Source organism: Pediculus humanus, genomic scaffold, assembly GCF_000006295.1.
Source record: "Pediculus humanus corporis 1103172108290 genomic scaffold, whole genome shotgun sequence".
In the NCBI taxonomy this organism is placed as follows: Eukaryota; Metazoa; Arthropoda; class Insecta; order Psocodea; family Pediculidae; genus Pediculus; species Pediculus humanus.
The window spans coordinates 1,705,212-1,721,189 of record NW_002987859.1 but is presented as its reverse complement, the minus strand read 5'-3'; the positions used below and the strand labels follow the sequence as shown (position 1 = coordinate 1,721,189).

The following is a 15,978-nucleotide window of genomic DNA, read 5'->3' as shown; positions in this document are numbered from 1 at the left end:
AAGTTTTATCGCCCACAGGTTAATAAACGTTTTTTACTTTTTTTTTTTTTTTTTTTTAATAACATGAATAGAAGACAATTGAATTATTGTATTTGTTATTCATGATTTTATAGTCGAGGAGAAGGTTCCAAAAAAGATCCTTTGGAAGAAGAAAGATTACTTAGGTTATTTGTAGTTTGCAAGAAAACAAGTACTGTCGAAGATATTGAAGCACATTTTAAAGAGTTTGGAGATATTGACAATATAAAATTGGTAAAAAACAGAGACACCAATGAAAATAAAGGTTTCGCTTATGTCAAGTATTACAAGTAAGTATGTAAGTTTTTGACATTTAGTTTTACGAATAATTTACAATAAACATTTTATTATCGTTTTTTTAAGAATGTATCATGCAGCTTTGGCTTATGAGCAGTGTGATAGAAGTTATAAACCAAAATTTGCAGAACCCAAACCTCAAACTCCCAGGTTTAATAATGGATATGATTCATATGATAGGTATGAGGGTCCTGGCTATGGTGCAGGTCCCTCGGTTGGATATGATAATTACAAAATAAATAGTGGTAAATACAATCTTCTTTCTATGAAATATTGTGCGGAAGTGAAATAAAGCGAAATGAAGAAAATAAGTGTTACATTTAATTTTTTTTGTTTTGTAAGGTGTTCCGAATAGTGTTACCAGTTTTGTCAATAATTATCCTTTGAAAGGAGAACCATTTACAAAACTTCAAGTTTTGGTTTCCCTCATGGTAACTCAAGAGCAATTATGGAGAATTTTCGATATTGCTCCCGGAATGGAATATTGCAGGATATTTCCTGATTTTCGTGCAAAAGCTGTATGTCTTGAATTCAATTATAATTTGTTATTGTGTGGTGTGAAATGAATATCGTTAAATATTAAAATTAATTTTTAGGAAAGGCTTTTAGCAAGTGTTGCTTATTCTACTCCCCAACAAGCAGCTTATGCCAGAGATAAAATTCATGGATTTGAATATCCTCCAGGTCAGCATATGATTGTAAGACCTGATTATTCGGAAAATACGCAAAGAGTACAACAAATTCCTCCTCCTATTTCCATGCCATCATTTTCTGGATTGAACAGCAATAATAGTAATTTGAGTAAAGCTGACATTGAATTGTTAGCAGAAAATGTAAAACAAGCAACTGCATTCCTTAAAGCTCACACAAGTTTTTCTGGTTTATCACCTGCTAATTACGATCCAAATTACTGCACAGCCAAGCTTCCTCCTGTTCGAAAATTTGAAAACGAAGAAGACAACACTGGGTAAATATTTTATTTGGTTTTAAAAATACCTTTAAATTATTATTATTCTTTTTTTTTCGAGTGTAGTTAAACAGGAAAGTTTTTTTTATTTTTTGTAGAGTTGAAGCTCGACTTTTTGTAGTATTTAATCCTGGCATTCCTGAGAGATATGCTATCAAGGACGTCTTTGGTCGTTTTGGTAAAATAACTGACATATTTTTGTTGGTAGGAAAAAACGTAGGCTATATATCGTATAATAGAAAAGAAGCTGTCAAAGATGCCATCGAGGTTAGTAAATTTTAACTTTGTCAATTTTTTATATATTACTACTTTCATTTTTTTTTTTTTTTTGATTATCAAAAGTTAATATAAAATTGCATTTTTTTTTTTTTGTTTTTAGGCTCTCCATGGGCACGAATTGTGCGGAATGTACATGAAAGTAATGGAAGCAGAGCCTAGACGGACACCAGGAGGGCCAGATGAAGATAGACGCAAACGTTTAAAATTACAAGATGACTAAAAAACGGTAAGTTTAAAATTAATAATTTTTATGTACAGGTATTTTTTTTAAAGTAAGCCGACCATATTGGTTTTTTTTTTTTTTTTTTTCTTTGTATTGATATAAGGTTGATCAATAGTTTTTCCTTTTCTTTTACACAGACCCACAAAAAAAAAAAAAAAATAATGACATAATTAAAAAAAAAAAACAAAAATAAAATGTGTATCTAAACGTCAACGACAACCAACTGTAACCAAGACAAAAAAAAAAAAAGACCTTCGCAACTTCTCCCGCCAAAGGACCATGGGATAAAAAAAACCGACATGACGGGACACGTCGTTTTTTCTAACAAAAACCAAAACGAATATAAATAAATAAACAATATTTAAAAAAGGGACGTATATATCACAAACATCACAACAACAAAAAAAAATTAGTGGTATAAAATGTACGAGGAATATTATTATTTGTTATTAAAAATTATCATTAGAAATAACAGAACGAGAAGACAGAAGCAGAAGGAAATAAGGAACCACGGAATCACGTGACCGATAACGAGAAAAAAAAAAAAAAAAAGTTTTTTTTTACCAACATGGATTTTAAAAGTTTTTGTTGTAGTGCAGGTTTGCCTTGGGTGAGGGGCCTTTCGCCTAAAAAAAAAAAAAAAAAGAAAAAAAAAATTCTATTACGCGGGTAAAACAAACACCATTTTATTCATCGGGGGGTTGGGGGGTAGATGAGGATTGGGGGTCGATTAACTTTTTTTTAATTTTAAAAATTGCATTTGTATGTTGTACCTATTGTATAAAAAGAAAGAAAGGTAAAAAGGCTCGTTTTTTACAAAACCCAAACGATATCATGAAAAATGATATTTAATGAATTTATTAGTGTCGCGTGCACGTGCACGGGGGGTGCGTGTGCGCGCGTGCACGTGCACGGGGGGTGCGTGTGCGCGCGTGCACGTGCCTATCATTTATTTCACATTTTTAGCTTGTATCGCTTATTACTTTTCGAATTTGTTCTCTTTTTTTTTCTTTCTCAAGATTAGTGCACAAAATTTCATTGCGATAATTTAAAAAAAAAAAAATTTTTTTTTTGTACATTTTGTGACTAATTTCGCACGATAAATTTATATGTCAATTAGTCACAATGAGGAACAAACAACAATAAGTTAATTGTTAATTAATTAATTTGCAATCAATCAAAACAGTTGCTAATTTTATTATTATCATCATCATCATTATTATTATTATTATTATCATCATTATTATTATTATTATTATTATTATTATTATTATTATTATTATTGTTTGCTTTTCAATTGTTATCGTCGTAATTTTTTTTTTTTTTAAACGAATAACGAACGCATCGAAATTTTTCGAATCGAGTATTAGAGTAAGAAATTTTCGTCACAAAATTTCCTTTTTTTAGTTTTTCACTTTTTTTTCTTTTTTCTTATTTTTAAAGGGAGCCTTTGAACAAAGTAACAAAAAAAAAATAATAATAATAATTTTTTAAATGAGGAATGATTTATTTTTAGACATTTTAAGGCATCAAATTTTTCGTACACGTGCACACACTTGTATCTATTGTACTTCTTTATTCACGAAGCAGTTTTTTTTATATATATATATATATATATAAGCATAAAAGAAATATTATTATTATTAATATTATTAATATTACACGTATAAAAATGAATTTTATTATTGATGATGATAATAATAATTAACGTATAGGTCATGTTTGCACTCTCGAATTTTTCGTCGAGAAGAAACGAGATTTTATTTTATATCCTTTCTTCCATTATAATCTTCTTTTTTATTCATTTTTTATTTTTTTTTTCCTTTCGGTTTTTCTTAGCAGAACAAAAACAAAACAAAAAGTTACCACGAACGGTTAATTTTTTAAACACATCGATTACACACGTTTGGTAGGCATGATAGCTTGAATCTCTCTCTCTCTCTCTCTCTGTCTCCCTTTCTCTCTATTTCTCTTTCTCTCTCTCTCTCTCTCTCCAATCACACTTTTTTTCTTTTTTAAACACTCGAAACGTGCCATTATTCCCTTTATAATCGATTATGTATAAATAAATTTTTCTTCTTTTCTATAAAACAGTTTGTTGGTATGTGGTTCGATCGATGAAATTACATATCAAAAAAAAAAAAATTTTTTTTTACAACAAACAACTCACAAACATTTTTCCTTTTTTTTTTTACGTGTTTGTACGATGGGGGGATAGGGGGTGAGATGGGGCGGGAGGGAAGAAGAAAAAAAATCAAAGGAAGAAAGAAGGAAAGCACTTTCGATTTTTCTTTTTTTTTATTTAATTTTTTTATTATTTCCTTTGATTTTTAATAAATTTTTTTTTTTTTGGTACGAAACGAGCAAGTTTAATTAACAATTATTATTAGTAACAAGTAATATTAATGAAATAATAATAATAATAATAATAATAATAAGTTTTAAGTCTAATAAAGTTTTTTTTTCTTTTTTTTTTATGTGTGAAATTATTTTTTTCAGGCATTCCTTTTTAATCGTATCGTATTTTTTTAAATAATTATTATTATTATTATTTTTTCTTCTTATTTTTCCCCTTTTGTGATTATTATTATTATTATATTTTCTTACCGTAATTTTTTAAAATTTTTTTTTACAATAAGAAATAAATGTTTTAAAGAGAAACAACAACAACAAAAAGTCCTTTTTTTGGGGGCGAAATTTATTATTATTATTATTAATATGGATTTTATTTTATTATTTTTAATTTTTTTTTTTTTTTTTTTATTATCATAATTAGAATAAAGTCGTCGTCGTCGTCATTATTATTATTATTGTTATTTAAATGAATTATATTAAATAAAAACTAATGATGATGGAAAACATTTATTTTTATTTATTTATTTATTTTTTATTGTGAGTATGATACGTTTCTCTCTCTCTCTCTCTCTCTCTCTTTCTCTCATGGATTTAATTCAGAGGTAATTCGTTTTTTTTTTCTTTTGTAAACTCGTGTCGTTTGCCTAAAAAAAAAAAAAAAATTACACGAGTTTTCAAAAAAAAAACAAAAAATTAGGCAGCCCTTGTTATTAAGATGTTGGAAAGTAATGAATTGAATTTTTTTTTTTTTTGCGTTTGAAAATTTGTTTATTTTTTTTTTTTTTTATTTAAACAAGACAAAAAAAAAAATAAAAGAAAAGAAAGGAAGGAAGGAAGGAAGGAAAGAAGGAAAAAAAAAAAAAACAATTTTTTTTTTTTTTTTTTGAATGATTCGACAAGCATTTTTCATTGTTCTGTATAAAAAATATTTGACACGATATATACTATTTTATTTATTTATTTATTTATTATTATTATTATTCACTGAATCAGCTTAGGTTTGGACGTACGTCGTACCTGGTTATTTAATTTTTTAACAACATTTTTTTTTTTTTTTTTACACAATTGTTTTGTTTCAAAAAAAAACGAGCCTGGGTTTTTTTTTAATGGCGACGTCAGCCATTTTGCATTTTGCATAAATTTTTTTTTTTTTTTTAATTAATTAATTTTATTTAATATAATAAATATTACGTAGTTTTTTTTATTTTATTAATGAATTATTACACACATACACACATCGTAGTTATATGTTAAATAAAAAATGAATGAGAGAGAGAGAGAGAGAGATTTACAATTAAAGGTGAATATCACGTTTTTTTTAAATAAAAAAAGACAATACAATTTAATTTAATTTAAAAAAAAAAAAAATTTTATTTAAAATTTAAATTATTATTTACTTATACTTTTTAGTAGGAGAAAATCTATGAAATGATGGAAATGAATTATTTAAAAATATAAAAAATAAATAAATAAAATAAAAAAAGAAAGAAAATGATGGTGATGATGATGAGTGTGTAGGAGAAGGAGAAAAACGACAAAGTCGATGATGACGTAATTGGTTCAATGGAGGAAAAATTTGTCGTGACGAAATGTGAGAAAAAGGCTGATTAAAAAGGTAGAAAAGGTTTTTATTTTATTTATTATGCCTTTTTCCGACAAAAAAAAGGAATCGTTAAAGTCACACGTGCACGGACCACGCACACTTTTTGGAAAAATGATGATGGATTGTTATTAAAATTTGGAAAAGTTAATCGTTCGAGTAAGTCAGTGACGTCATCATTTGTTTTTTTTAAATAATCCAAGAATTTTTTTTTTTTAAGTAAATGATTTGGTTTCAGGTGTTGTTGCCACGTCAAAAAGGAGATAAGAAAGTAATCGAAATGTTTTGTCATGCTCATGCATGTTTGAGAGAGAGAAAAGAAACGATCAGAATCGAAAAATGTCGAAGTTGTTTACAGAGATAAATCATAGCGAAAAAGGAAAAAAAAGCTTTCAATTGAGAAAAGAACTCGAAGAGACAACGTAGAAGAATCGTTTGATAATTTAAATTCTGGACAAAAAAGAAGAAGAAGAAGAACACAAAGTCGTTAAAAAAAAATTCAAATTTTTCATTTGGCGCGTCTTCATATTATAGCTATTGTTTACCAGAGGTGTGAATTATATATTTCGAGTTTCGAAAATATATCGATTATATCGATTCAAACCGATCATCGGTTTGAATTATAAATGCCGTTGAAAATAATACCAAGGAAGCAAAAGTGCGACAAAAAGAAAACGAAAAAAAAAACAATAATCGACGGGATAACATGTTTTTTTTTTTTTTAATTATGTTATTGTTGAAAATTTTATCGTTTGCGGTGTGAAAAAAGTTTCGACATAACCAAAGTTTTATTTTATTTTATTTTTTCAAATGAAATGAAATCGACGAGAAAAGGTTTTTTTTTTTTTGAAAAACGTTTTCTGTCCATTTGTCGACATTTGATCAAAACGAATTTTTGTTAGAAAAAAAAAAAATGTTTTGAAAATGTTTATTTATTAGGTAAATATAAAAATTTTTATTTTTATTTATTGTTTTTTATTTTTCTACTTTTCTTTTTATAAAGAAATTATCAGAAATACAGAATAACGAGGAAAGGTGTTTGGTTTTCGATACAAAAAAAAATTAATTAGTAGTAATTAAAATTTTATTTTTTTAAATTTTTAATAAATACATAATACATATTATTAATTATATAATGTAAAAAAATACAAGTTGGATTTGTATCACAACACTTAGCATTGGCTTTTATAATTTTTATAAATGTTATTCTTGTACATTATTTTAAATACATGTAAATGTCGTAACTAAATTTAGTTGTTAAAGTCATGTAAAAACAAAAGTAGAAAAAATATTTACAAGCATTGATTAACAAACTACAAAGGCTTAAGTTTTAAAATGCTAATAAATGATAATAGATTTTTTTTTAAATAACAATAATGATAATTGTGAACTATTAAAAGTATCGAGTTGAGCTAAATATTGTTTTATCCAGTATCTGTTGAACATGGCGAAGAATCTTCTTTGCTGTTTGTAGCATCATCGCTTGATGATACTGCAAATTCAGGAATTGATTCCTCTATAAATAAAAATTAAATTATTATTTTGTTAAAAAAAATTAACTTTAATGAATACATTAAGGTGTGTTAAGTGCAAAAAGTGCAATCCTTTTACACAAATTATTTGAATGTAATATTTTACCTTTTTTCGGTTCGTCTTCAGTCTTTTGCTCTTCTTTTACTTCATTTAAAGATGATGTAATTTTACAAGCCTCTGTTAATTTGAAAACAAAAAAAAAATTGGTTAAATTGTATGTTTAATTAATTTATCAACTTCAGGATATCAGGTTTGTAATTGAAAAAAAAATTTTTTATTAACCTTCATATGCATTAGGATAAGCGACACCAATTTTTTCTTTAATGTTTTTAATTTTTTTAAAAACATAATTTAAATCCTTTTTCATTGTTATGAGTAAATTAATATGTTTTTTAAAATCAGTCGAAGCTAATTTAAATCTGTTGTTCGACAGATCAATACAATTGGTAAGCATTTCGTTTGTTTTTTCAAATCTCTGCAACCTAAAACATATTTTATAAATAAATATTTAAATTTGAGCTAAATGACATCGACTAAATTTTTTATTTATTTTATTACATTTGTTTTTGAGCTCTTATCATTGATTCTACATCTTGTTGATCAACCATTCCAGCCAATCCTTGTACAAATACTTCAGATGCTGTATAATTTTGAAAACATTCTATGCTAACACTTTCACTTTCTGGGGTATTTTGAAACATTTTACATAAAAATATTTTTTATTTCTCTAAAGGATTACAAATAAATATGATAAAATAAATATTTTGATAAGGTAATGTAAGGAGTACTGAATGTAATAACGAGTATTTTATAAATAAATAAAAAAATAAATCAAAGAATGAATTTTAAAATTGTAAAATTGCTTTATTAATGATATTTATTTTTGATATTCACATTGCTTCCACCATAAAAAAAACATAATATATTGGTAATAAAAAAATAAAATTTAAATATTCATTAAAGCAGCCATTTTAAAATTAGTGTAAATTTGGCAACATTGAATTACATTAACAAAGTTAGGTTAAAGTCATATTCACATGAGTAAGATATGTATGTAGATAGAATAAAAATTTTTTATTATGTCAGAATCAGCTGACATTTGGGAAGATTTTTTAAAACTTCCTTTAGAACCTCCTTCCAAACGAGAAATATGTTCTCAATGCAGGTAAATATATTTAATAAAATCATTTGAAAATTTTTCAAATTTGTATATTTTGTAATTTTAAATAATCATTTTCAGAAGGCCTAAAATAGTATGCTGGTGTGAAGGTTTACCAAAAGAACCCATCAAACCAAAAGGTCGTGTTATTCTTTTACAACATCCAGCAGAAGAAAAAAGATGTTTAAAAACAGCTCCAATGTTATCATTGGCATTGCATCCTGATCATTGTCTTATTTTTAGAGGGAAAACTTTTCCTAAAAGGTAAGTAGTTATAACTTTATTTCAATTTTTTGTTTTTTTTTTTGTGTTTTATTTTTGTTTGATTTTAACTATTAGCAAACATGAAAATTTATCAAATCTTTTAAATCATCCGAAAACACTTTTACTTTATCCGACAATTAATTCGATTGATATTGAATCTATAAAACCCATGAGAGAAGATAATGAAGAGCCTTATAATTTAGTTTTAATCGATGGCACTTGGCCTCAAGCAAAAGCAATGTTTAACAACAGTCCTATTTTACATAAATTAAAACAAGTTAAATTAAGAGTTGGTGGTAATAGCGAATATGTAATTAGAACACAACCCACAGAGGGATGTTTATCGACTTTAGAAACAGCTGCAAGAGCTCTCAGTATTTTAGAAAATAATCAAGAAATACAAGTATGTCAGATTAAGAAAAATTATTATTTTTTATCCTTTCGCATAAAATTTTTTAATTGCATTACTCATTTTTTATTTTTTAGAATAAATTATTACAACCACTCTATGTTTTGTGTAATTATCAATTATCTCATGGTGCTGTCATTCATCAAAGCAAAGAATTTTTAATTAAAAATAATAAATATCCGAAACAAGTTGGTCAAAGACTTAACAAACTCCTTAAGAGAGCTGATAACCAACGACAAAAAAGTGAAACTCTCGTACAACAATTTTAAATTTTGTAATCGTAGAAATAATTTAAGGATTAAAAAAACAATTAAAATATTATATTTGTAAAAAAATTTTTTTATTGTTGAAATTGAAATTTATAAAAAAATAATAATAATAAAAATAAATATAGTAAAAAAGAAAAACAATTTTTATGTTTCCATTACTTTTTCGACAATATTAATTGATTGTAAAAAATTGGTTATCATTGAAAATAATAATTATTATAATATAAACATTAAATATTTATAAAAATTCATTGATTGATTGATAATATTTTTTTTATTTTTTTGAAAAATTTCAAAAATAAATCTCATTCTTTAATGTATATATGTATATATAATCATCAAATACAACACTATCAAAATATTTACTATTTAATTGATATAATATACTGTAAATAAAAAAAAAAAAAAATGTCGGTAAAAAATGTCCACAGTTGTACACTCGAATAATTGATTTAAAAATTTCTAGCAAATGATGGAGGACTGGGATAATTGATATCCAATTGTCGAAATTCGTAGGAACATTTGTTTCGTTCAGTAATCGATCCCAATTCGTGATAAATTAATGCCTGAAAAAATAATTTATTCATATTTGTCATTTTAAATTATCCCAAAAAAGATTATTATTATTATTTACTACAACAATAAAGTTTTTTTTCACCTTTAAATAAAAACAGTGTTTGACTCGTACGTGATCTCTTGCTTTTTTCAACCAATTTTCCGCAAGGGATATCAACGAAATGATTTGTTGTAAGTTAATTCCTTTTTGTTTAGAACCCACAGCCAGTTTGCATCGTGCCAGTAATAGTAAGGCTCTACCTCTTGCTTGCACGCTACCGTGGGATAATACTGTCGGCAATGAGGCTTCCGTCAAACGAAGAGCTCGACTCGATAAACCTAAACTCAACTACAAAAAGGTAATTATTATTTATTACACGTACGTACCTGGAAAACTTTGAAAAAAACAACAAAAAAAAAATTTATTGTCACACGGCAATAAAGTGAAGAATACATACTTGAATGTTGGCTATATGTAAAGTAACGAAAGCGGCTAAATGATGTAAATAATATGTTTGAGCTAGTCCTAAAGCATAAAATAAACATCCTAGGGCTTCACCTGGATTAAGAGTTCCAGCAGCTGCTATTAAAGCCCTAACTTTTAAGGGAATAAGTTCGGGATCGGCATACCATCCATCTCTACAATAGGATAACGTAGCTTGAGCTAATTTCATTGAATCAACATCATCTCCCAACCACTGAAGCATCCATGACTTTCTTTAAAAGAAAAATTTTAATTTTTAGATTTACAAAATTTCAAACTTATATGAAAATGTAAATTTTTTTTTTGTTTACGAGTTTCATTAGTGTACCTTAAAATACTTTCCCACGGTTTGATAGGAGCCAACATTGCAATAGCTTTTCTAGCATCGTTGAATTTTGATTCGTTTACCGAAAACATGTACAAAATCTCTTGAAATCCAGTCATCCAAGCCGTTGCTTCGTTTTTTGGAAATTTTTCTTGAGCTTCATTTAATATTGCCAAACCGAAATCATATTCACCCTAAAGAAAATAATTTGTAACAGTGTAAATTAACTTTATATGTATCAAAATCAAAACTTTACTAAAGACTAATACCTGTTCTGCCAAAGCTCTTGCAACGTTACACATGGCTATGCAAACAGAAACTTGTTTACTATCAAGTCTCAATAACTGTTGACTACACAAGGACGCCATATTCGAGTGACCATATAATGTCCATAATGCTCCTTTTAAGCAATATGAATTAGTTGCCAATTCGTGAAGCATATGCTGACAATTTAAAACATCACTTCTCATTAAAACCTAAAAATGTATGTCTTAAATAAGAAAATGTTTAAATATTTTACCTAATGCTTATAATTTTAAAAATATTTTTCTCATTACAGACTTAAAATTTTTGGAATCGAACTTGAACAAGTTATTATTGGTTGTCGAATATTTGGAGTGGTAAACATTTTGCAGATTACGACACAGTAAGTAAAGCAACATTTTAATATCAAAACAGACTTTAAATTTAAAAGATAGCAAAATGCCTTATTCACTTACATCAAAAACTACAGATGGTTTGCCCCCTGTTAAACCACAATATTTAGTGTATGATTGAACTCCTAAAGACATTAAATAACTTAATCCTAATTCAGTGCATTTGGCCATAGATCTTTCAATTAGAGCTTCTTTATTTTCTGAAGTTAAAATGTATAGCCATGCAAGAGAATGCTGCAAGCAAACACTATCTCCTGCTCTATGTGCTAATTTTATAGCTTCTTTAAGAGCTGCATTTGCTTCTTCCCTAAAATAAAAATCAACTCAAGTCTTAGAAATAAAATGTATGCATATACATTTATGCAGTGTATATATATACATTAATACCTATGACCAAAAGATGCATGCATTGCAGACAAACTTAAACTGGCATATCTAAAAGTTTTTTCATCAGTGTATGATGTGTTAGATAGATTTGCATTAGATGATGTTTTATCTAGAGGAAATAATGCTCTATCGAAACAATGATGGAGGCTAGTTTTTGCTCCACACAATTCTTTACATCTAACACAGTTTAAAAATGTTAAGAAATGCTGAAAAGTAAATAATATGAACATGAAAAAAATTTTATTTTACACTAAGGTAGTTATTTAATAAAAAAAAACATACAGCTTCAGCAAAAGAAGGATTCGACAATAAAAGTTGAGTCACTTGATTTTGAAGTGAAGCCGGATTTTCCGATGACAACTTGGCAACCTCTTGTGCAAAAAATAATTCAGCTTGTTTTTTGGACCACTTGCCAGCATTGTCATCTTTCCTAATAAGAATATTTTTATTTGGATCTGCATAATGTTCATACTGTTTATATAACTGAACTACCTATCGAAATAATAAAAGGTTTTTAAAAAAATATTATTTAAAAACAATTTGTAAAAACTTGAATTTATTTTTAAACAAATTAAAAATTTCTGTGTTTGAATCGATGAAAAAAAAATTGATGTACCTGAGAAAATGGAAGTTTATCAAAATATAAAAGCACTCTTCGTAAAAATAAACCTAAAGCACTAGATTTGGTTACTTGTCCAATAGCTGTCCCTATTAGCCTGCCTGCACTTCCAATCATGTCAAGCAATGCTCCAACTCCATCTTGTAAAAGTTCCTTAACTTGTTCGAAAAATTTTTCATGCAAAATTGGTGATATTTTATATTCTAAAGTAAAATATATTAACATAGTTTTTATTAATTATCACTTATAAAAGACTTATACTTATTTATAATTAAAATTTAAGGGTACCTGAAGTTTTTCCAGAAAGAAGATCTTTAAGCGAATTAAAATCCATATCAGGATTTTGTATAAGTTTCAATGACAACATACAAAATCCTCGAATATAAGTAGGATTATTAACTTCTTCTATGCCACTCTCCATATTTATTTCATTAGAAACACCTAATAAAATTTATTTACAATTTATTAATTTGTTAGCACTAACCCAACATTTTAACCTTTAAACTTATTAATTAAATCCTTTTTAATAAAGCATAATTAAAAACTACTTACTTTTTTCCTTTAATAAACATTGTTCTTTAATAAAAATAACGATGGATATTTTATGAGGTGTAATAATTTCCCTATTTTGAGCTTTATTATTATTGGAAGGAAAACTAAACACATCTTTATTTGCAGCCATTAAATTTGATTACAAACATCATTGTAAATATAACTTTGAGTGTCTTTCACTTTTTTACAAATCAAAATAGTGAAAAGCTATCCTTTTAAAAATTATTAAGTTTATTTATATTTTTAATAATATTAATAAATTTTCAAATTCGCAAATAAAATAAATCAAAAGTATAAATATAAAAAGTATAAGTAAAAGACATTGAATTGCGTAGTACTCGTAGTTGTTTAACGGTTTTTTCAACGAAGTTAATATAAAGAGGAGATATGACAACATTTTAAAATGAATAAAATAAATTCATTTTTGTTTGCAAATTTTTATATTTTTTTCTTATGTGATTGATTACAGTTTCATAATGTCTTTCTTCATAATGTCACTGATTGTGCCACGGGAAGTCCGTACCAAGCTCTCGCGGGTCACGGAGGACACGTATTATTATTGTACAACTGGGACGGAGCCATGTTCGTATCCGGAAGTCAAGATAAAACGGTTCGATTTCGGGATTTGAGAGTACGCGGATTCGTTAACATGGTTACCCCGGTCACGGCTCCCGGAAACAGGTTTAAAAAAAAAATTTTTTTTAACGTCAAAAACGCATTTCCGGCGTTCGTTGTTTTGATGAATACAAAAATCTACAACCGAAAAATTAATTAATTTTTGTTTTTACTACGATTTCAGGACTCACCAGTTGCTGCCGTTTGCGTCGATCTATCTGGACGACTCCTGGGATCCGGACACGAAGATTCCTCGTGCGTTTTGTACGATATTCGCGGGGGTAGAAACGTTCAATGTTTCAAACCTCATTCGTCAGACATAAGATCGATAAGGTTTTCACCGAACGCTTATTACCTACTGACCGGAGGATACGATAACAAACTCGTCTTGAAGGATTTACAAGGAAGTATTATTATTAATAACGTCGTGACAATAATGATGAATGATGACGTCATTAATCGGTTTGTTTTTTTTGTCTTCAGGGGATTTGACGTTGCCGCTTCCCAGCGTCGTCGTCGCCGCTCATCACCAAGACAAAGTTATTCCTGGAAGGTGGCATCCGACAGAATTTTCATTTTTGAGCACGAGCGCCGACAAGACGTGTACTCTGTGTGGGCTTTACTCTCACCATTTGAAACCACCGTAAAACACCGAGCGTTAGGATTTCGCGAATATGAAATAATGTTTTCTCTCTCTCTCTCTCTCTCTCTCTCTCCTCACGTGAGCTCTCTTAAATTTGTAAATATTATTATTATTATCATCATTCTCAGGCTGTTGTACTCACCGTCATAGTATTTCCAGAACTTGAAAGTAATTTTAAAAAGAAAAGAGCATCGTAATATCATAATCACCATTTCAGTCAGAAATTTCTAGAATTATTTTTCTTATTATCGGAAAAGTGTCATCGCAACTAACCGAACGAACGCTTTTAGCGCTTTTCGGCAATAAAATATAAATGAAAGACGAAGAATTGGAGGAAATCGTTAGCTAAAGCATGAAAAAGAGAAAAAGGTCGGAAAAACCGGGAGGGAAAAAAAACGGGAACGTGTTCGTATATATATATACATAAATTTGTAAATTTTTTCGTTAGGTGTCACACGGATCGAACGCCAGAACGCATCGAACGTCGTCGCGCGCGGAATCCAAAAGTTTTTCTATTTTATTTTTTATGTTTCGTTTTCAGCAGTTATTATCACAAAAAAAAATGAGGTAGTGGCAGGGGAGTAGTGGGGGCCGGGAGTTAGTGGCGTGCTCCTGTAATCCAGCTACTTGGAGGCCGGGTGCAGCAGATGACTCTGATCGTGTAATTCGGATCCTACTTGTTGCTCATTGTTTTAAAACGGTCGGCGGGAGCACCTCGGGGTCCCACCTAGTGTTTTCGTCGGCCAACAGGGTAATTAGAGATCATTTTTCTCATTCAAGAATCATAACATATAATTTGTCGGTAGGATAGGATATTATTTGTAGGTAGTCCCTTAGGGCACCAAGGACCCATAAAACATACTGGCAAAAAACAGTGAAAAAAAAAAAAAATCCTTACCAATGAATATGGATAAATCAAGAACTCCTGCTATATCCTTTATTAATGAAGACAAAATCTGCGTAGGCAAAAAAAAAAACCTGAACATTTAGAGGATTTGTTACTTTAGGAAAAAGAACAATGAACGACGGGAAAAATACTATTATAACATATTTTGCCATATTTTTAGTGTGAAATTCTATTTTAATTTTAATTTGAAGGTAGAAATAGCTCGGGGGGTCTTCGTGCGGGACGCTGGCCATTAGGGGTACGCCCTTTCGTTGGGGAACCGAAACTGGTAGGATGGGGGGAACCTCCGCGTGCCAGCCGGGAACGAACGGCTCCGCCAGTAGCTCTCGGTAGGCATGGGGAAGTTTCTCCAAATTAATTTAAACAGGTGCAGGGGGCTCAGGACCTTTTGCTAAACTTGATAGGGACGTGGAGCATCGAGGTCGCGATGATCTTGGAGCCTTACGTCTTTCCGTCAGGGGGAGGGGGTCGTCGCGCCGGTACTCGGTTCGCATCCGAGGTCGGCGTGGCCGCGATACTATTCTCGAGCTCGGTCAAAACGCCGAGGCCTCGAGAGCTGTCCCGGGGAGAGGGTTTCGTTCTGGTGGGATGGGGAGACACGGTACTGGCGTCGGTTTACGCGTCGAGCGCAAGCGGCCGAAATACTGGTGGACGGACGAGATAGGGTCGGTTCGGGGATAGGAAACGGGAACTCCTCCGCCGTGGAGGACATTACAAAGAAATCGTGACCAACGCAATTTTGCGTTTTTACTCGATGGTAAGTAGGTAGAACGCGGATGAAACAACAGAAAATTTTTATAAACTTTTTACATTTGTCTTTACTAATTGTTATTATTTTTTTTTTCTTTCATTTAGAAAAGGA

General features: G+C 29.1%; 4 protein-coding genes across 4 annotated transcripts in view; 3 read left to right on the top strand and 1 right to left on the bottom strand.

Moving 5' to 3' along the window:
- Phum_PHUM541190 (developmentally regulated RNA-binding protein, putative) overlaps positions 1–1,781 on the top strand; it is a gene marked incomplete at both ends in the record, with an annotated part of 2,451 nt that extends 670 nt beyond the window's left edge. Inside the window, 6 exons of the mRNA XM_002431659.1 lie at positions 114–308; positions 382–590; positions 658–837; positions 925–1,135; positions 1,381–1,549; positions 1,662–1,781. Coding sequence (XP_002431704.1) covers positions 114–308; positions 382–590; positions 658–837; positions 925–1,135; positions 1,381–1,549; positions 1,662–1,781 — 1,084 coding nt within the window. The remainder of the gene's footprint in view (positions 1–113; positions 309–381; positions 591–657; positions 838–924; positions 1,136–1,380; positions 1,550–1,661) is intronic.
- A 6,570-nt stretch (positions 1,782–8,351) lies between these two features.
- Positions 8,352–9,373, top strand: Phum_PHUM541180 (uncharacterized protein; the record flags this gene model as incomplete). The annotated part of the gene is made up of 4 exons (XM_002431658.1): positions 8,352–8,424; positions 8,542–8,695; positions 8,771–9,098; positions 9,182–9,373. 4 exons carry the CDS (start codon positions 8,352–8,354, stop codon positions 9,371–9,373), a joined length of 747 nt encoding a protein of 248 aa, XP_002431703.1.
- A 452-nt stretch (positions 9,374–9,825) lies between these two features.
- Positions 9,826–13,081, bottom strand: Phum_PHUM541170 (uncharacterized protein; the record flags this gene model as incomplete). The annotated part of the gene is made up of 11 exons (XM_002431657.1): positions 9,826–9,939; positions 10,032–10,277; positions 10,387–10,645; positions 10,741–10,931; positions 11,007–11,213; positions 11,457–11,700; positions 11,781–11,986; positions 12,063–12,272; positions 12,397–12,557; positions 12,688–12,804; positions 12,952–13,081. 11 exons carry the CDS (start codon positions 13,079–13,081, stop codon positions 9,826–9,828), a joined length of 2,085 nt encoding a protein of 694 aa, XP_002431702.1.
- A 450-nt stretch (positions 13,082–13,531) lies between these two features.
- On the top strand, positions 13,532–14,213 carry Phum_PHUM541160 (WD-repeat protein, putative; the record flags this gene model as incomplete). Its single annotated transcript, XM_002431656.1, has 3 exons — positions 13,532–13,612; positions 13,751–13,973; positions 14,050–14,213. 3 exons carry the CDS (start codon positions 13,532–13,534, stop codon positions 14,211–14,213), a joined length of 468 nt encoding a protein of 155 aa, XP_002431701.1.
- Positions 14,214–15,978: the final 1,765 nt, after the last annotated feature.